The following is a 20,881-nucleotide window of genomic DNA, read 5'->3' on the forward strand; positions in this document are numbered from 1 at the left end:
AGGAACTCTGGGGAAGCCTGTCAAGTTTCACTTCTGTGAATTTGTACAGAAGGGAATCAACACAGCTAAAGTGAAAGGATTGAGTCGACTGATCAATCACAGGATCAAATTTATCCGATTTACACACATTCACAGTAGGCTGTGAAGCGTGAGCATACACTTTTAATTCTAATGCGACCCGAGACTAAAGCCCCTGCAGCAATTCAGATTAAAAACACGTTGGGACTGGCTCAACGTTTGCCATCCCTCACAGCAAATGTTACCAACCGCAGCTGCAGCTGTTTCAGTTGACAACACTAACCTTACGAGGGGCTGACCGCTCAACACGCCGATGTTTTTTATCAGATATTCCACTCTTTTCACATTCACACCAGTACTTTTCCCCATAGTGCGTCTGTCATTGTCCACAAGATGTAAATCAACATTATTGCAATCTTACCTTCTGTCGTTAGGCGTTCCTGTTTTTTTGTCCAGTCCCTGCACATATTAATACATTATGCACTTATGGGCCACGTCTTTCTTCTACTTTATAACCAATTTTATAATACTGTGATAGCACATAAATCATTCCTTAATGTGTAACAGAGGTTAACCACAGAGCTTAACATTTGCACTGGTCTCGTACAGGGAAGCCTTCCACTGAGGACACACCGTCTCCGACTGAGCTGCAACTTTCAGGGAGTTACTTTTGGCTGTTTTAAGTCAGTTGCTGACTTAGTTAGCTCCGTCTTTGAGCCAGATAATTATTTTTCCAGCAGATCTTGAGGGGCAGTTGATGTAACAGCATGGCGACCACAGTGCTTTGAATGATTCTGGTCACATCAGGGTTTAGTCAAATATCTCACTATAAGCACCAATTAATACACATGCTGGGCCTTCAAACTTGCCCATTTAAAAGAAAAAGGGAATTCATGTTTGTGCTGTTCTTTGTGTCACTGCGGTTTATGGTACATTTAATCATGTCTATTTGCACCCAAAATGACAAAAAAAAAAAAAAAATCACAAAGGAAAAAGTATCTCAGGGAGGAGTTTTTCTTTTTTTTTTTTTATTAAATCAGAGCTGTGGATCTAAATCTCTTCCATCTGTGTCACATGATCTTTATCAAGAAAAAAAAAAGTGATTTTTGTACAACTGTCATATTTTAGCTACTTTAAAATGTTATCATGAAAAAAAAAGAAAGAATAAAGCATTCTTTTCATAGCAGAGAAACCGCATCTCCTTTATTTGTTCCAAACTCGTTTACAAATCTCCGTCTTCTTAATTGACTCTTTATTTGTCTGCTTGCAGCGGGTACAGCCAAAGCAAAGATTTCCATCCTAACATCTTCAGTGTTGATATATTTGTCAAGGATACAGTTTGACATCATCATCAAGATAGTAAACAACGTTGGCTCCAGGATAAAAATAATCGATTATCAAAATGAAGCAGAAAAAATGTTTTTTTTCCCCTGTTTGAGTAAAAGTGATCGCTCGTCCTGACTCAGCATCATTTATGGCTTTGGCTGGATCTGCTCGAGTGGGAGTTGGAGCTGAGTTGGATATCTCAACCGTCTCAGGTCGTCCTCCACCTGACAAAAATAAATAAATAAATAAATAAATAAATCACTGGTTAATTACGTGGAATTCCAAGAAAGTGGATCACATTAACATTCTGTGATTAAACATTTTGAGCAGAGGAGTCACTCATGGCAGAATAAATCAATCAGCCAACCTGAGCCAGTTCATCCTTGATTTCATTGTATTTCTCCACACTGAATTTCTTCTTGCTGGCGCCCTTATAAAAGTAACGCAGGAACTGTCTGTCTTTAGCATCTGGATATATATAATCCTGTGGGAAAAGAATAGAAAAGGGTCATCGTCATGTCTGTGATGGTTCTGTTACAGCTGAGCTCCAGGTGTAACAAACTCTGGTAACCCTCAGGCTATCTGGGATATGTCCTTATTTGCCTTCTGGAAAAACACTTAAGACGAGAAGACTAATGCAACTGTCAGAGTTGTCCGTTGGATAGAAAACAGTTGACGGGTAACTCGGCAGACCACAAGTGTGAGAAAATAATGAGCCTGTCTACAAAGGTAAAAAAAAAAGACCTGTGGTTAACTCTTTAGGGATTGTGCTGACCAACATGAACACTTACAACTTTGGAACCAGTGTACATTTATATAAAAGAAACAGTTTGTATAATAGGAAAAAATAGGAAAAACCAAGCTTATGTATGTATATATATATACATACATATATATATATATATATACACATACATACATACATACATACATATACATACATATAATATATATATATATATACATACATATACAATATATATATATATACATACATATACAATATATATATATATACATATACATACATACATATACATATATATATATATAAAAACAGTGCACTATGTTGAACCAGTTCTTTAAATTCAAGGAGCTTTATATACCATCGAGAATGTGGAGAGTAAATCTGAAGTAAGTCACATGATTTTGAGTCTTGCCTGTTTGGTGAGGACATAATAGGCGAAGGCTCCCATGCTGGTTGCGTAGGTGATGAAGTAAGTGACGGGCTCGATAACATCCCATGAATACACCCACCAGGTGAGCCAGGCCAGGGCGCCACCCTGCACAGACAGCAGCGCCATGCCGGCCCAGAGAACCCTGGAGGTATGGAACTCTGCTGTCTGGGACAGCTGAGCCTTCATCTGAAAGGCAGAATAACAGGAGGAGATGGGTTACACGAGGGATGCAGCGGTACTCGGTAAAATATTGAGCCGCCCTGCACGGGACAATACACCCTTATGGACCACAGGTTTTCGGATTTGCAATTTATTTTGCGCTGATGCTTTTCAGGCCACTGTGTGCATGTCCAGGCAGGTGAAAAAAGCCCTCCAAGCGAGTCCAATCAGTGTTGTGCCTCCACCCACGCATCCCCTATCAGTCACACTGTTGCAACTGGAGGTGGGTTCAAAGTGCAGCTCGCACACGAAAGTGGGAAAAAAGAAAACGAAGAGGCATGGCCAGAACTAGCAGAGGAGTTGAGAGCTGTGGTGGAACACCAGGACATTTCCCGGTGGCCTGGCCGCCAAACTGGCCCGCTCTGCGATTGCCGATGGGCCGTCGAATGGGGACCGGTGTCTGGTCCGGACGGCTGGTCTAACAGCGGAGTAATGTTTGGTTAGTTAGACTAATTTACGGCATTTTGTGTGCTCCGACTCATGGTGCGTTCAAGTTGTACACGGATGTCGGAATTTCTGAGCTCCGAGTCCGAATTTTAATTTTACCATTTGAATGTTGTGTTTAGTAACTGTTAACTTCAGAAAAGTGTGATATTATTCAGTACACCAGTGATACTGGACAAAACTGAACCGAAACTGTGGCCCTAAAACCGAGGTACGGGCAGCATCGTGGTTACCGCTGCACCCCGAGGTTACACCCCTTAAAACCAGTTAAAAAGATATCCCAGGACTGCCACATCCATTGTTCAGATTGTCAGGCAGGTGCAAAGAAAGAGAAGAGGATGTTTGTTGGCATGCACGTGTTCATGCTGTTCTGCTACCTTCTCCAGAGGCGATAGCTCTTGTTTGAGGTTGTCCATTTTCTCCAGCAGCAGCCGCTCTTTCAGCAAGTGGTGTTCAGGCAGGTGGAGTGCTGTGTGCAGCAGGTGCACAACATGCTTCATGTCCTCCAGGTCCCTGACATGCTCACTGGATGCACTCACTGGCAACAAGAAGGCACAAAAAGGTTCAAGTAAAAAAAAATGAGAGCGGTCGTACTTGGAGAGATAATAACCACCATTGATCAGCCAGATGAGGTGAAATCATGAAGCAGAAAAAAATGTGTTTTACTCTTTTCGGGAGAGCAGACGTTGTAAACGGCATCGTTGATGATGAGCTGGAAGCCCTTGTCCAGCAGGGCGTCTATGAGTGTGGTGTTGGCGATCCGTTCTCCATCTGGCAGACAAAATGTCCAGTTCAGCACTTTAATAGCAATTTAATTTTTCTCACAGATGGGCCCGAATAAACAAAATACAGATAAAACATGGACATATAATGAAATGCCTTCATAAAGAACATAAAGCACTGGAGGTAAAATGTTGGTAATCCAAACCTGAGGAAACTAAGTCATCACTTCAAATCTACTTGAGCAATTGCTTTTAAAACTATAGACCACCAGTTAAACTGGAATTCCACCTTGAGGCCATAACCTCTGAGGAGAGGTCATAAAGTTGGAATTATACTTGTTTGTACATAAGACAAAAAAAAACAATGCAAGGTCAATTTCCAGCACTCCGTTTGAGAAGCCAAGAATAATTTTAAAATGTCTAGGTGCTTAAAAAAAACTCCAACATGTCAAAACAGTTTAGTTGCTGTAGTCAAAGTGTTGATCATCTGAAGGCATCTTGCCAAACTCCTCAGCCACACACAACCCGGGAAACCAGACTGACAACACCTCGAGCGCGTCATCAGCCTGGTGATGCATGTCCAACGCTTGCAGCGTCATACCTTTGGAGAGTACAGAAGCGGCAGCTCCGGAGTCCTCTCTTTGCAGATCATCAATCAGGTCTCCAACGCTCATCAGCATGGGCCTAAGAAAAAACAGACACTTCTCATTCCTGGACGGCAGTGGCACCTCCAGGACCAAACGGCCATATTTGGACTTCAAAGACACATCTGCAACACAGTGAGGAGGGACCTACTCTGAGAACTCTGCATGTACAACATCTGCTGAAATTATGTGACACCAGACATATGGCGGGATCGTCTGAATGCAGTGACATTATCTTACCACTAGAGGGAGGAAGTGTACTGTAGAAAAGAGCTTGGCAGTGTCCAAATGGAGGCTGTCTGTGATGAGCCTGTGCACACAGACGGACAGAAAGAAGGAGAGAAATTAGTGTTACAGAGTTTGTTTATGGTGTTCACACACACACACACACACACACACCCCTCCCTTTGTAAACTATCTTATCAGCAGACATTGGAGAGTAAACAGTTTCCCGGGCTTTGACTTCTCTCTGAATGTGTGGTTACACTATTAACTTCTATTATTCACAAGCTTTGGGGTTTTATTTATCTTCCTTCAGACTTCATCCATTCCTTTCATCAACTGTATAAATCTATCCAGCGGGTCGTAAAGATTCTTTTGATTATTTAACTGCCTCCTTCTTTCTACTAGTTTCAATTCAGTGCTTCATGAAATATGCATGTAGATCTAGAGGAAGAGACCGTGCAAGGCCTAACATCTCTCCTACATCCCTGACAGGTAGAGCATTGATCAGGATCAATAAGGAACAGACCGTGGTCTGCAGGAGTACTTGTAGTCTGGAAGTTTTTCCTACTGCGAGTAAAGAAGCTGCACTTTGCGAGATCTGTAAGGGGAAAATGGGGCATTTAGCTCGTCTGGAAATGTGGTAAATACAAACAGACTTTATGGTGACAAGGCAGAAAAGCTTTTGAACAAAAACTTGCCACTGATGTGTGAGTGATTGCACCGGACCTACCTAAAGCTACCTTGCTGTTTGTGTTCCTTGCACTTTTATACCTTGAGCTCACTGAAAGAGTAAAGAGGGCCTGTTGCATATCATTTGCTACATCATTTATCTTTTTTTTTTGTGTGTTTTTCTATTTTTTGAATTTCAAATGAAAAAGGGAGAGAAGGCCCTTCGCTAGGAAAGACGAGAGCTAATTTCTACGAATGAGTTCTGCTACAAATGGTCACGATCACTGATGTGATAGTAAAATACTATCAATGGAAAATTATGTTATAAACCTATGGCTCAGGACTTCTTTCAAATTCCAAAGCATTAATGAAACATCGTTTACATCTTCGTGTTGAAACTGATTTGATTTAATTGTAGAAAATCTCCATCTAAATGGAGATCCATCTCCATCTTAGTCCAACTGACAACCAGGGATGTGGCTGAAACTCTCCCGTCTCTTTGTCTTCCAGGTTCAATCAATATTAGATCAAATGGGACCAAGGCAGGTTCTCCTAAATAACCCAAAGTGATAAGGAAAATCCTTCTTTTAATCACAACTCATCTCCACACTAAGATCATGTTACAAGCAAAATAAAAAAATTTAAAAAAAAAAATGGGGAAAGTAGTGCTATAAATGTTGTAAAAAACCAGCCATTTGACAAAAAGACGACTTTGCTACTATAGATATTGTCATGTCACAATCGCTGGTGCAGCAATACACAACCACGCTGACACGGAGAGCTGACAGAATCTTTTAACCTTGTGACAGCTCTGAGATAACATCAGACAGCAAATACATGATCGAGTTGTTAAAGAGACCAAGAGCATTTTTTATATCTCACCCCGACTGCGGCAGCCATATGGTTTCGTGTTACTGGGTGGTGCAGTACAGCAGGTGCTTGGAAAAAGAAAAACAAAACTGCATAGACCCACTGCTCTTACTGACAAAACAATTCATGTCAGATATAGTTAACAGGAGGGTAAGGAGAGCAATTTGTATACACTATGCACTGGTGTCCTTTTTGATGTGAAAACAGCAGATCTAAATCTAAGCATCAGTGGTAAATTCAGAATGCGAGTCTACATAGTGAGAGGTATTCTGTGCACGTATCACTGACCTGAGCCGATTGAACAGCCGACTGCCTCCAGAATACAGCCTGTATACACACATTACCGATCCCTCTGTAAATCAACAGAACGTGCCTACTGCGACAGTTCCTGTACACCAACCTGAGGGCTGTGTCATGATTAATTGTCAATTTCCAAGTCTATGCCTGTGGTCCTTCGCTATTGCTGCCCCGAACACGCTGTATTACAAATACTGACCATTTTAGCTGTCTCACACGCAGCTACCAATGTCCTCAACAGAGTTCTGCAAAAACAAAGATAAATGTTGGCAACAATTCAAGGCGAGGAGTGTTGTGACAAACTATTTCTGCCTTTTTTTCCCCCCTCCACAGCATACTGACTGGTGCGTCCAAAGCCCACTAATACATGTCTGGTCAAAACCAGTTGGACTACAAACAGATTACATTATTTCCATAGTTCTAACTACTGTAGAGTGTCAGAATGTTAACTATAAGAGATCCTGTAGCAATTTTCACTTGACAAAATGACAGCTTAGACAGACTTCACTCGTTTTGTAGATGTGGGTTAGGCTTAACCCCAGCCATAAACCAAACCTAGTCCTGCTATTGAAAAATAAATAAATTGGGGACACCACCAGTTATTTTGAACACCTCTTCGAAGAAACACGAACATCTGTACCAAAGTATAACGTGCGATTACAGACGCTCATGCAGTAGCTGGTGAGATATTTCACTCAAAACAAAAAAAAAAAAACGTCATAATAAGAGGGGAAAAAGAGAAGGAATCACAAACATCCGAAGCCTCCTCTTCTGAGGACAATGAACGAATTAACAGTTTTGTGTTTGTTCATGTCAAATGAATGATTAACTTGAACCAAACTTAGCGGACTAACGAAAGCTCCAGCTGCTAATGTAGCCAGGAATGAAATGAGCTGGTAGTTGCAACAGTAAGGTAAAATATACTTTCCAATAATATATTACCAACGATTAAACCAGTGACGACAGAGATCGAGAGGCGTGGAGATCAAATAAATCAATTGTGGTGTACAATGTGGCAGGTTCTTTAGAAAGTGGCTGATGTTAGTGATACTGACCCCGCTGTATGCCAACATAAAGGCTACATGCTATCCATTTCACACGTGGTACGACCAAAATAGGAAACTCATAGTTTCACCATTATTCATAACCTAAAATATCACTGGGACTATTCCCTTGCAAAAGAAAAGAGGCGCCCACTGGCTGTGGGTCGGTGCCTGAACAAAGCCCAACATTGACAAACACACAAGCGACTGATTTGATCATTTCCTCGTCCGCTGGAATTATATCTGCAATTCAAAACCAAGCATACTTTCACTTACAAAACTGACCAGCAGCCAGAGTGCCTCACTGAATGTCTATGAACTGTCCCTCACGTATTTCTGCAGATCACTGCTGCACATCTGCCCCGTATTATCGAATTATTTCCTTCCAACTGCTCTTGTACACAACAATCAGCTAAGAATACATTTACCCCGTGAGCTAGATGTCTCTTATTTATGCTGTGCCAATGTGAAACAGAGGAGAAAGCGAAGAAATAGAGGCGAACGCTTAGTAACATAATGACAAACTGCAATCTTGATCCACAGGCAGTCCATGGCTTCCTGTTTGATCAATGATCCTGGTGACATGCAGCCTCATTTTCCCTGCAGGCTTTCAGAGGGTCACCCCATTATGAATCCTGTCACAAGAGATCTATGGCTCCTAGACCTAAAGAAAAATCCCCTCCCACTCTCACCACGGGCTTTGTAGCATTACTCAAAGGGAGGGAGACTTTTTCCACGAACACGCGTGTTCATACGAGGCTGACTTGCAGCCTGTTACTATCACGGCTGAAACAGAAAAAGAACCAGGTTGAGATTTGCATACTGTACAAACTAAAGGCTGGGGTGGAAAACAAAGGCTGCTGCCAGGAGGAGAAATTCAATCACTTGCTGTCGCCAGTGGGATTGAGAATAGGCCAGCTCTACCCTGGAAATGATTTGCATTGAACCATTCATCTGGTCTTACCCAGTTAATGATCCTTTACAGTTGCAGGAAAACCTGGGAAACGTACAGCAGTGGGAAGAGTGCAGGATGCTGCTTCACATAAGAAGAAAATTATGAAAGCAAAGAAACAGAAAAAAAATAGACTAATCTAGCTTATTTAAGGGATGTTAGGAAAGTGAAAATGGCGTTCCTGACAGCCTTCTCATAGTTCTCAGAGAAGAAAACCGAGAGAAATTTTCATCTGTGTCTAAACTGCTAAAGTGGGTGGGGCAGGATATCAAGACTCATGTTCAGGATGTTTGTGCTTACAGCTAATCATCCCACATTAGTCAACTTCTCAGAGAGCAAAGATTCCCCAATGTTGAACTCAGCAAAGACAGTTTTGGCCCTCGTTCCGGCACAGCGCCAGAGCGAGAGAGCCAAATACTGAAATGAGGGATACAAAGGAGGATAATTATTTCAGAATTCATGTGGTAACTGCAAAGGTTCAGAGGGGCCACAGAAAGACGATTTAAAAGGGACTAAACAGTCCCTCCGCAGCAAAGAAACGACTACAACCCAAAACACTGCTCCGGTGAATCACACATAGTCTTGGTATGCCTCATCACACGGTTACACCCTGACAAGGAGCGCACATCATAACGTGTTCCATCATCAGAAGCTGTGTTGAGCTCGGCTAAATTTGCAATGTAAAATTGAACTGAATCGCTTTTTCGAGCCACCCCACAGGGCTTCCACTACTTATCCAAAGTTGCTTTCATAGGTGATGAGTTGCACAGGTGGTGTCATATCTTGACCTTAATTGAATAGAGGTCATGATTTCCATATCCACTCTTAACCTTCTATCAAAGACCTTACTGATCTTCAGAGATTCTTTATATTACGTTAGCCATATACCTCTAAATTTTCACTCTCTAACACCAAACTATCATCAAAGTTTACAACAAGAAATCGAGGCAGGACACAGAGCACATTACAGCTGATCTAATAAAGTCAAGTATACTATCGTGCCCAGACACAAACAAATTAGTAATCACTTTACTGGAGAGAATCGTAGAGCTTTAAAACCAAACGCAAGTTTAATAATATGCTTTGTTCAAATGGGAATGTATTCTTACAGCAATTTCAAGGTATTGAGATCACTTGAGAACTTAGGCCGTGTTCAGACTGAAGGCAGAACCACTTTGTTTCTCAGATCTGAGGCCTTGTGCATAAAAGGCTGTGCGGCTTCCTTAATGAAAGAGGGTGAAGTCATAAAATCTGAAAAGTACAAATATAAAAACCATGTGCACACCCGATCCCCAGCACCTTTCTATTTAAATCTCCACGAACATGAAGCCGAGCGCATATGCAGGAGGCAGTAACCCCACCTTGATTCCTCCCAAAAATGACTACGCAGTTTATTGTAACACGTCTCTCCTGTTGCCTGCTGTACAATCAACAGCAAATCCTGCTGCAAAGAAGAGAAAGTTCAGAGTGTGAGACCAAAGTGCCGATCACAAAGGAGGAAGCAAAATATACCTATGTATAAGTTGGTTGCATACCGTTTGAGTCAGTAACAAACATAAAAAAAATACTACAGAGGGAGATTGTCACAGATAAGTCCATCTAAACGTGCATGCAGACGGCAGAATCACGTTGTGGATCGGATTGAGCGTTCTGCGCATGCTCGAGATTTTTTCCCCAGGATCGTCACCCGGAAGTCGAAGGAGACGATATTACTGTTGTTGTTGCCGCCGTAAGAAAGAAATAAACAACGCGATGGAGAATGCGCCGTTGTGCATCGCATTTGTGCCATAAATATGCTGCTCTCAAACGAAATGTAAAGGGACGTAGCTTCATCTTGCTCTTCGTTCGCCATCTTTCTCAAATACTTGAGTTTGTTGTTGTTGGTGGTGGTGAAGAGTCAACCGGAAGTGGCTCTATTAGCGATAGTTAAGATGGGTACAGCACCACCTATCGTAATAGGGTATGACATGCTTTGCGCCTGTGATTCAATTGATTCACCGCCATATATCCAAGGATGATTACCCTTGCTCAGATAAGGAGCATAACCAAACTATAGCTATAATCGAGTTAATCTCATCATGTAAACCCACTGACCGTCACAGATACCGCAGCACTATTTACACCCAGTCAGCACGCTGTAAATAGTAGAAAAAAAAATAATAAAATGCAATTATAATTATTGTAACAGATTACAAAACGGGACCTAGGGAGTCCGGTGCCAGGGAGACCCAACTACGAGTCCCTTCCAGTCGATCAGACAGAGAAAAGAGGAGAGGGGCCTGTGATAACAGCTGGCTGGTTTTATTCCACAGGAAGCCCACGGCTCTCCCAGACCGCACAGCAGATGGTTGGCTATATGGTCCGGTCCTTACAATTACAACAAAAACATCGATACGAGCCAAAGAACAACATTTGCAAGGATTTAGGCTGCTGAGGAATGGTGGACTTGTGGGATATAGGTTGAAGTATATGGGGAAGTATACATGCCAGTGTATTGACTTTTTTAAAATGTATTTATTTTTCTTATTTTCTTTACCCCGTCCTTCCACCAACATTGTACAGCCGCTGCATTTGTATGAGTTTGCAGGGTGGGGCTTTCCCCCTCTGCACTGATGGAGCTGTGCACCTCACATCCTGTCATTCATGCCTCTGCGGCTTTGGCATGCGAGACCCCTGACATAACGCTGTATGTCCAAGAGTAGAAAGCGGTCCAGTTTAGTGGCGACGGTGGTTGTGGGTGCGGCAAAGTGTGGAGGCATGTCAGCTGCGGGGAGTTACATTTAGCAGGTTTTCAGATGTGGATGTCGTGGCGAAAATATACAAGTGTAACCAATATGGACAAAAATACGCCTTTCTGACTTTCTGCTGTGAACCTAAACTATTAAAGATTATCAAAATAATTGTGTGTCTGCTGACATTATGATTTTTCACTGGACACGGCACAGTGACTGAGGTGAAAAATCTTCTGTGAAGGAACAATGGTTTGCAATTAGCTGCTGGCAGCTGACAGGAGCCAGACATTTTCATAATTGCTCAAGACTTTGCAGCTTTGTCCGCACACTCATTCTTATGCGTACCAAAATTTGTCTTGAAAACTGCCTTTTTCTACGTGTGCACAGTTTACAAACGAGGCCCATGTTCTTTGGGACAGATTGTCTATATAACTAGCAAATGAACACCTCTGAATTGTTAGTGCAGATATCTACATTGAAGTAGTAGTGCTATCCTCTGCTATGACAGACAAATCCTCCGGTCTAGTCCCCAAAAATAGCATCTAAACTGTGATTTAAAAAAAAAAAAGTCTAGAAATGAATGAAATGAGTGGAAAAACACATTTGCCATTTCTAAAACCTCTGAAAAGGTAAAGCCCAGCGGTTAATTATGCAACAAGCGTGACACAAACCCTGACGGATCCAGCTTATCGCAGGCAGGATATGTTGAGCAACCACTGTGCATGCAATGATGCACCAGCAGTCGGAAAACAGTGACAAATTCAACTAAATTAATGCAAAAGTGATGAGGTTCCCTATATATTGTTCGCTAAAAGGACTATGAGATTTTTAGATGGCAATAATGTGCTCTTCTGTGGCCGCATTCTGAGTAATTCTTTCCTTCAGCATTTCTCTCCGATTCTCCGAACTGAGAGGGATCTGACTGATGTCTACAGCTGGTAGGACAAGGACCGATTTAGCTCACAAAACTCAAAAAAAAAAAAAAAAGTCATAAAATGATCTTATCATTTCTGCACATTCCACGGGTCATAAAATACAGCTGCAATAAGCTTGGTCGGAGCAGACTGCAAGCATCTGAAGTATGAATATTAGCTGACCTCAATGAGCAGTTAAAAGACACATCACACAAACTGTTTCATCCTTGGCAAGCAAAGCATAGACATTAGGGGGACTCGTATTTGGCATATTACTACATCCCCATAAACTGAGGCAATGATAAATCATGTTCCAGACTGTTTCTCTATAGCAATGTAAAAGGTTCACAACATTAAAAAAATTTTTTCATAAAGTTAAAAGCTCCATCCTTTTGCATGTTAGGCATCTATTATCAAATATTTAGAGTGGTGACGTTTGATCAAATACTAAATGTTAAACTGTAGTGGAGACGTAGGTATAGATGTTGAATGATTTGCACAGTCGCAGGTAATCACGTCATCCTGTGAGCACTTATAACACCAAAAGGCTGTAGGAGCAGCACAAACGTCAAACGGTTTACAAAAGAGCGACATCTTGTTTGTTTAAAGTTGGAATACGAGACTAATGTTTTGTCCATCTTCATCCTATTGAAAAGCCTCATTCATCTGACTGTGGGTGAAATTGCAAACACATGTATTTCTAAAAAAAAAAAAAAAAGCCAAGCACACTATTCCTCGTTAGCGTTATTACAGTCAATGACGAGCTGCTCCAGCAGTACAGATTAAGCATTGTTTGGATGCGGGTCAGTGGCTATGTTTCAGCACTGTCACCATTGCTTAGAAATTAAACTAGTTTACATTGTGTTAAGCTGTAATACATCACTGGACTGACTGAAAAATGATCTAACACCAGACTTATCCAATGGAGTCATACATCTTTGAAGCATAGAACAATTCTCATGAAGGCCAAATGAATTACACAAGATCATAAGTATCATAACAGTACTGTATTCAATTTTTATGTTGCACAGTGCTGTTTTGAAGACGACCAGTTTGAATTTCAGCCTTCTTGGTAAAGTTTCCATGTGTGGGTTTACTCTGGGTATTCAGCTTCTTCCCACAGTTCAAACTGAGGTCACCAACGGTTACGTCACCAATTATCAACTGACCATTCTAAACTGACCCCAGGCAGGAGTAAGAGTGAGCATGAATAGTTGTTTGTCTCGTTTGTCTCTGTGTTGGCCCTGTAATGGACAGCAAACTGTCCAAGGTCTACTCTGCCTCCAACCCGATGGCAGCTGGGATAGTTGCCCCTGCGAGCCTGAAATGGATGGATTGGGTGTGATTAAAGTGAATGAATGCTCTCAGCAACTCCGGTGCTGCTGGCTCCAGGAGCCCAGGCTAACTCAGAACTGCTAGCTGGCCTCCCAGAGATAGTCCAGTTCCTGGGATTCAGCTCGTCAAGCTGCGGCATGCAGACATTCAGGAAAGACAGGCCTGGAAACTGGCATGGAAACTGGCCTTGAAACTGGCCTGGAAACAGGGGGACTCGTGGGCTGTCTGACCTCACCTTTCTGAGACTGCCAGTGGTGCTCTGCAGATTCAAAGCAGAAATCCTCCGTCTTAAGACAAAAGACTTCTTGTAATGCACCTTACGGGCATGTTAAAAACTTGATTTTCATCGGAAGGGGACCTGAACTTTCTGTCAGTTCTCCGTTTGAAAGTGTGCGTCTTGGCAATCTTCTGTGGAAGTGGATATTCAAAGAAGACGTTAGAGCACTTTATCAGGTCTTCTCAAACAGCAGTGTAGTAGCATTTCGAGGGTTCATTAACCGGGGATTCAATGAGGCTTTGAACATTAACTACATCATTAATGTGCAAATTCAGCAAAACATACATTTCCATTTTATAATCTTCAATCTCTGGAGTGATCCTGTCTACTTCACACACTGCCAGCTACATCATTTGAAATGAGGTCCTCGCCACAACTCACTTTCAATAGTGTCATAAAAGCCAAACACTTGCTGCATCAATTCTGCAAACTGACTCTGTGGCACTGTTTCTTCTGTTTCGTGATCTGCTTTCTTACCACAAATGGTGCACCTGCTGTTTAAAAAGAACTGGCTGCTCCTTTAAAAACTCTTTCAAACTAAATCCCTCCTGTTTGGGCTGAACAGGTCAAAGGGATCAGCCTTTCCAGACTCAACAGTACTGACTGATAAATTCATATCTGCGATGCCAGGCTGCGAGCAAATATTCCATCTGAAAAGAGGAAGACAGCAGATCCTGTTTCTATACAATTTCGTCTATAAATAGAATTCAACTTAGTCATTCTTGCTTGCAGGGGTGAGTCAAGACAGTATCCATGTATCCACTCAGAAAGCAGACTCATTATAATGAAACAAGCAGTGCTGGTCTTCCCGCAGTGTTTTAAAGGGGGTGGGGGGGTGGGGGGTGGGGGGGGACGCATCCCTGCGTCTTTGCTGACATACGCGGTTTTGTGCCATGGATATTCAAGCTTATGGGTCAACATTTTCAGCTGCTCAAAAACACCGCTGTGTATGGGGCCACATCACAATAACAGTGATGCATTAAAGGCTTCACGTCCAGCAGCGGTTCTTCTGCCCCACGGTCACAACATCACGGTCACGGGACTGGAAATGATGCCCAGTGATGGATGACCGGGTCAGCACTTAACCATGCGTCTTGAAGACAGATGACATGATAAGAGGCTATTTCTTTTTTGTGCTGAAGGCTGCAAACTATATGTTAATGATGTCAACCAGGTTTCAAAGTTAAACAATGATATTCAGCGGACTGGACAGGGATCTGAGCGGCTTTCTCGTTGATTTAATTGAAGAAGAAGAGGCGTTTTGGTTATAAAATAATGTACATTCAGGGTACGTGGGGTTTTTTTTGTGGTTATTTTTAAGCACATCGAGCAAACGCGTTTAGGCTTCGTGAACCCCATGAAGCTAGCACATGCACACAAACGACCTGGCTTTATCTCGCAAGAAGACAACAAAAGTACAGAAGGGAGGGGGGACCTCCACAGTCACATATTGGGTGGAGGAAATGTGTTTTTACTAACACACCCTTTAGGGTTTGGGCTGCCAGTATAAACTAGTCGCAGATAATTGGCTCTTACGTCTGACTTCATACTATACCGTGGCTGAGGGTTGGTGCAAATTAAAAGTTTAAAAAAGGGAAAAAAATCCCTCTTTGAGCTGAAGTTCGCTTTTAAAACAGAACACAAAAAGTCGTTGGGGTGCGTCGACAAAAATACTTTGGAAAACGGGGCAGACTTCAATTGCTGTAGAAACCTACGACTTTATCGGTTGCCGAGTTCGCTTACCTTATGAGAAAATGTCACCGGGCGAGTCGGTCTGAAACCGCATTGGAGAGACTGAAGACTTCCCCAAAGTCTTGCCCCAACTTTGCCGACAATCCGCACCGAAGCCATCGTCAGCCGCGAACTGCTTTTAGGTGTGTCGCTGGGGCATCCCGGTGGGTGGAAGATCGCTCCTCAACGTGCCCTTCAGAGCACGGTGGTCCCAGTTTTAACAAGGCTTCAGTCTGTGTGCTGAACAGATGAAAGTATAGCTACTAGACAGCGAGAGGAACGCTACAGCCTGGGCTGCGTACCATTTCCTGACAACATCCGCGCCAGCCGTCCTTCGTGCCAACCTCCTTCCCTCCTGCTTCCTTTGTCCCTCTCTGTTGTTACTGGCCGGTCTGTTTGGATGGAGCAGCCTCTGTGAGCCTGCACCGTCCACAGGAATGTAAGATGGCACCGTGCCCACCCCACCAATGGCTAGTTAATAACAATAGCAAAACGGAGCCACGAAGAGACGTCCCCACTGACGGTTTATGTAATACGTGCCCCTGGGTGCAGACTTCAGACTTCAGACTTCAGAAAGCTCTTATCAGTCTTTCGGGAATGGTGCATGGCTGTTTTGTTTTTGTACCCAAGATTGCCTCCAATTATTGTTTTTTGTTTGTTTTGTAATTTTACGTATTTGTGCTCAGTTGTGTCACATTTTTTGGTTCTAATTCGGTCACTTTGCTTCTTGTTCACATGCAAGAACCATCTGTAAATAAAAGAGAGAGCGAGATGACTGAAGACAAATTAAGTGAACAGAGGTCCTGACTTTTTGAGTCAGTGTGACCACATTTTCAGACTAACTTAAAAATGTCTCCCTGTTGTGTTTGCAATGTTTTCATCATTAAATTGTTCTAGTTTTAAATATTCACTGAAACAGCAGGACAACTAACATGGGGTCTTGCCACCCTTACAGTGTCACTTGTGTCCATTCTTTCCCGTCACTCTATGGAACTTTCGGTTAAAGTTGTCAAAACGAAAGATCACTTTGATTCACACAATTAAGCTTCAAATCCCTGATGAGAACTGGAAGAAAAATGACATCCACAGTTTTCAAGGTAAAGATATTGCATTTATTTCATATGTGGCCTTACATTTGCTGAGAAAGATAGTTAGGGACTCATGAAATGTAAAGATGCACTCAGAAAGTGCAGCAACAGCCTGACACAAACCATCCAGAAAGAGACTGAATTGCAGAGTGTCTGCCTGAAGCATTTGTAAATAAGGAATGTACTAATCCAGCTCAGCCTCGTGGCAGTTTGAACTTACAATGAACATGAAATCTGTCATTTTTGTTTATTGATGCGCCACAGCATGGCTTTCAGACTAATGTACCTCAGCAAGATCTGTGATTTGTGTGTTCAGCACATTTTCAGCTGATGGGTCACGACTGAACCTGGCTCTTCAGCTTGGCAGTTGCGTGTGTTGTGTCGACCTTCGAATGCTGACTTTGTTCCTGTTAAATGTGACGCCAGCACACATGCACTAAACAAATTGCAGCTAAAAACTGAGACAGTGGCTGGCACTGATTAGATAGCTTGAACTGTGCCAAGTTTGTTAATGACGTGATTATGATATGCTAAAAGGACCAGATCCAGAAACTGTTAGTGATAACAGAGTTTAACATCTAGTGAGTAACTGCATTAAGAAGCTCAGTGTGTGTTGTTGCAAGAGATATCGTCTTCTGATGTGCCAACTTCCTGGAACATAGTAATTTCGGACTCCAAATAGACCAAGAGGGTAAGTCAAAGCTTAAGAATGTGGTGGCTACATCCATCTCTTAAATACAGTTAATGGTTCAACATCACAAAATCCATCCTACTAGATTAGGTCTGGTAACACCAGTTTAGGCACACACAGTAGCAGTGGGTCTTAATTTGTCACCTGACATGCTTTTTCCCTTTCGGAAAGAAGCCGTTTCTGCTCTCCCATCATGTGGTATATAGAAGGCAGACACAACTTTTTCCCCTCAGTGAGTTTGAGAGTGTTGCTGGCACCAAATCCTAAATTGATTTAAATATTTTAGATTCAGTTAAGTTGGTCAGTGAAAACAAAAAAAAGTGTGAAATGAATGAACAAATTACAACTTTAAGTTTATGTTGCGCAAAAGAAAGCTTCTAATCTTTTCTGGAAGTCTTCTAGGTGCGCTCCCATCTTGCACACTCTTCCACAGATATACACACTTTTTCCAGTTTCCGCATAAAAGAAGATTACCTATAGTAGCACAGTCGGGTATATTTATGTAATTTAATCAATCCCCCTAGTATTATGGAACGAGGACAGCAGTCTGATTACTGGAGCTTGGCTTCACTTTGTATGGAAATCTAGGCTAGGAGAGAATTTCAACTTTTTTTGAGTATCTTATTGTAAGAAATCAGTTCAAATGAAAAGTGACAGTTGAGTTGATCATCTGAGTGACTTTTGGATGAACTTACTGATGACTTTAAGTCAGTTTGACCATACACTGAACAAAATAGTGATTTCAATATTAACCGGTTAGCTCTGTCTTCAGCCCATGAGTGCAATCTCTTTAATACTGCAAATTTGACTCAACTAATTAATGAACCTACAAGAATTAATCATCAGAATAAATCTCTTTTAGATTGGATTTTAGTTACTCATTCTGATAGATTTTTGGAATCCGCTGTCCTGTCTGACTGTTTTTAGTGATCATCATTTACTCTCGATGGAAAATTTAAATTCCTCGATTGCCTCCCAAATTTATTAAAGTTCGCCAAACCAAGGCATTCAATTGTGATAACTTTATTAATGACTTGTTGAATATTAATTGGAATAGGCTGAAGTTAATACCTTATATCAATGAGGCTTGGAACTACTTTTATGATGAGATTCTTAAAGTTATTAATATACATGCACCTCTTATTGTGATTAAAGTCAAAGGGCATCATCTTCATCATGTAGTGAAGCGCTTTGAGTGGTCAGCTAGACTAGAAAAGCGCTATACAAGTACAAGTCCATTTACCATTTACCATTCCTTGGATGAATGGAGAATTGCTGCATCTCCATAAACAGGGGGATAATGCATGGAAGAAATATCACCTTGCCCAGGTTGATCCTGTTGACTGGGAAGTATATAAAAGGCTTAGAAATACCTGTACAATACATACCAGAAATGCTAAATCAAACTACTATAAAGATTGTTTATCTAATGATTTCAAGAATCCTAGACATTTCTGGAAAAAAACTTAATAATGTATCAGGTAAATCTGACTGTGTGTCTGTAAATATGTTTATCAATAATAGGTATACTTCTGATCCTTCCATCATTGCATCATTACATCAAAATGCTTTTAGTCAGCACTTCACACATTCATCTCCAGGGCAGGCTACGCCTAGTTCTATCGTGTCATGTGGTGCTTCGTCTGGTGGTAGCACTTTTTTTGGTTCACTCCATATTCCAGACGACAATTTCATTGGTTATCATTTATATTTAAAGGTATTAATCTTAGTTATCCGGAATACTTAAAACAATATTTAATTCCCTTCAGTTCTTCTCATAATTTAAGACATGCAACACAAGTGTTTTTTGTTGTCCCTCGAATATTCAAGGAAAGATTCTCATTTAAATTTAAAGCACCTTTTGACTGGAACAATCTTCCATCCTCGATTCGCTCGTCATCTTCAAAATGTATGTAATTGTTTCTGACTCCTTTCTATTATCCTTATAATGCTTGCTACAATATTGTGTTAATTTACAATTGAACATTTGTTTTATCTTTAGAGAGCTCTGTGTGATCAATGGTCTGACTGGTTTTGTGTGTGGGCATCTGTTTGACTTTTTTTGTGTGTGTTTGTCTTGTTTTGTATATATATCTGTGTGTATATACATATATTTTCAAACTTATCTGTTTTAATGAACTGCTGCACCTGTCTTGTTCATCTGTTTAGCTTTTTATTTTTATTTCTATTTTTATTTTTTCATCAAGGATCCCCTCGAAAACAAGATGGTTCATCTCAAGGGGTTTATCCTATAAATAAATAAATACCAGCCTGGAAAATCTCATTTACAGTGCTATTGATTTGAGTGTATACATGAATATTTAAGCACAAAATGAGATTTGCCCGGTGTAATGTGACAATCTAAATGCCTTTTTCACAAACTGATCTTAAAGTCCCACAACAGAAGTTGCAGATGTTCCGTGCAGCTTTTCGTTGTATACAGATGTAACACAAACCAAGACAAGACATCTTTCTTTAAGCCACCCAGACCAAAAAAAAAAAAAGAAAAGACAGGCCAACAGAAGCATACAAAGAAGAGCAGGAATTATTCATAAAAGCAACTGTTTGCTTGACAGACTTTCTCTCCTTATGCCAGTCCCCACAGACAGTGCACTGATTCCTGCAAGATTGGTGAAAGGCATCAATACACCCTGAGAGAACAGAGATGGCTGGACGCAATCAATATGCTCGTGGCAATGAGGTTGTTTTTCCTGCTGGAGCTAACCATGTCTTTTGTTTTTAAATTGACATGCATTCAGTTTGTTACAGACAATGTGCAGAAGGGAATTGTCTCATTAGTGTGCACAGTAAAGTCGTCAGATGGCAGTGCAAGACCAAACTTTCTGTCCATTTACTGATATGTTATTATTCCACCGCCTTCCCTGTGATTTATCCTCTCGGTTTGGCCTCTAGCTAAAGAATGGATTGAGCTGCAGAATGAGGTTATTTATGGGAAGTGTTCCAAGTTTCTTTCTCTAATGAGTTGGAGAGGGTGTTTTAGGTGATTGTGGAAAGGCAGTCCTTTTGTAAAATCTGCTTGCACATAGATTTTAATTGCAGGGTGATACAATAGTTTCTCTATATCTCTGATGGCAGCTTTTTAAATAAAAATCTATGTTGTTTCACATCACTAAATGTAAAACTGCACCACTTCTTTTTTTGGCCATAACATTTTTTTGCACTGTTGAAATCCTTTTCACTGACCGGATCATGTATCTTTAACTTCTGTCTGTGCCTGTTTTTACCTTTTATGAGATGCTTACAGGGATTTTTAAAATGTTGAACGCTCAATCCTTTATCTGTCAACCATTGAGCCTGAGATTATGTCTGCTATTGCCAGCTTCACCTTAATGAACTTGTTTTGGGACTGAGGCCTTGTTTGAACTATTGGAAATGGTGTAAGCTCAGCCCTGCCTCATAGTATTTGAAAGGCACACATATTTTGTGCGTTGTAGCACCATCTTGTGGTGTATAACAGACAAAGATTAAAATCTCGGGGCATGTAA

At 41.3% G+C, this 20,881-nt stretch overlaps 1 protein-coding gene across 1 annotated transcript; it reads right to left on the reverse strand.

Moving 5' to 3' along the window:
* Nucleotides 1–1,190: 1,190 nt before the first annotated feature.
* Nucleotides 1,191–15,951, reverse strand: LOC140305920 (calcium uniporter protein, mitochondrial-like). Its single transcript, XM_072384970.1, has 8 exons — nt 15,609–15,951; nt 4,792–4,861; nt 4,509–4,676; nt 3,852–3,956; nt 3,563–3,723; nt 2,505–2,708; nt 1,712–1,828; nt 1,191–1,568 (listed from the first exon to the last, which is right to left on the reverse strand). The coding sequence occupies exons 1-8, from the start codon at nt 15,714–15,716 to the stop codon at nt 1,491–1,493; spliced, it is 1,011 nt and encodes a 336-aa protein (XP_072241071.1). The 5' UTR covers nt 15,717–15,951; the 3' UTR covers nt 1,191–1,490.
* Nucleotides 15,952–20,881: the final 4,930 nt, after the last annotated feature.

This window comes from Leuresthes tenuis, unplaced genomic scaffold, assembly GCF_036924035.1.
Source record: "Leuresthes tenuis unplaced genomic scaffold, fLeuTen1.0.hap1 SCAF_4, whole genome shotgun sequence".
Lineage (NCBI taxonomy): Eukaryota > Metazoa > Chordata > Actinopteri > Atheriniformes > Atherinopsidae > Leuresthes > Leuresthes tenuis.

Excerpts from the sequence above, each read along its gene's own strand:
- LOC140305920 (XM_072384970.1), bottom strand. The coding sequence starts at position 15,716 with ATGGCTTCGGTGCGGATTGTCGGCAAAGTTGGGGCAAGACTTTGGGGA. Across the intron at positions 4,677-4,791 it reads TACACTTCCTCCCTCTAGTG|ATGTGTCTTTGAAGTCCAAA; the intron begins GTAAGATAATGT and ends ACTGTGTTGCAG. Across the intron at positions 3,724-3,851 it reads CGTCTGCTCTCCCGAAAAGA|TGAGTGCATCCAGTGAGCAT; the intron begins GTAAAACACATT and ends TCTTGTTGCCAG.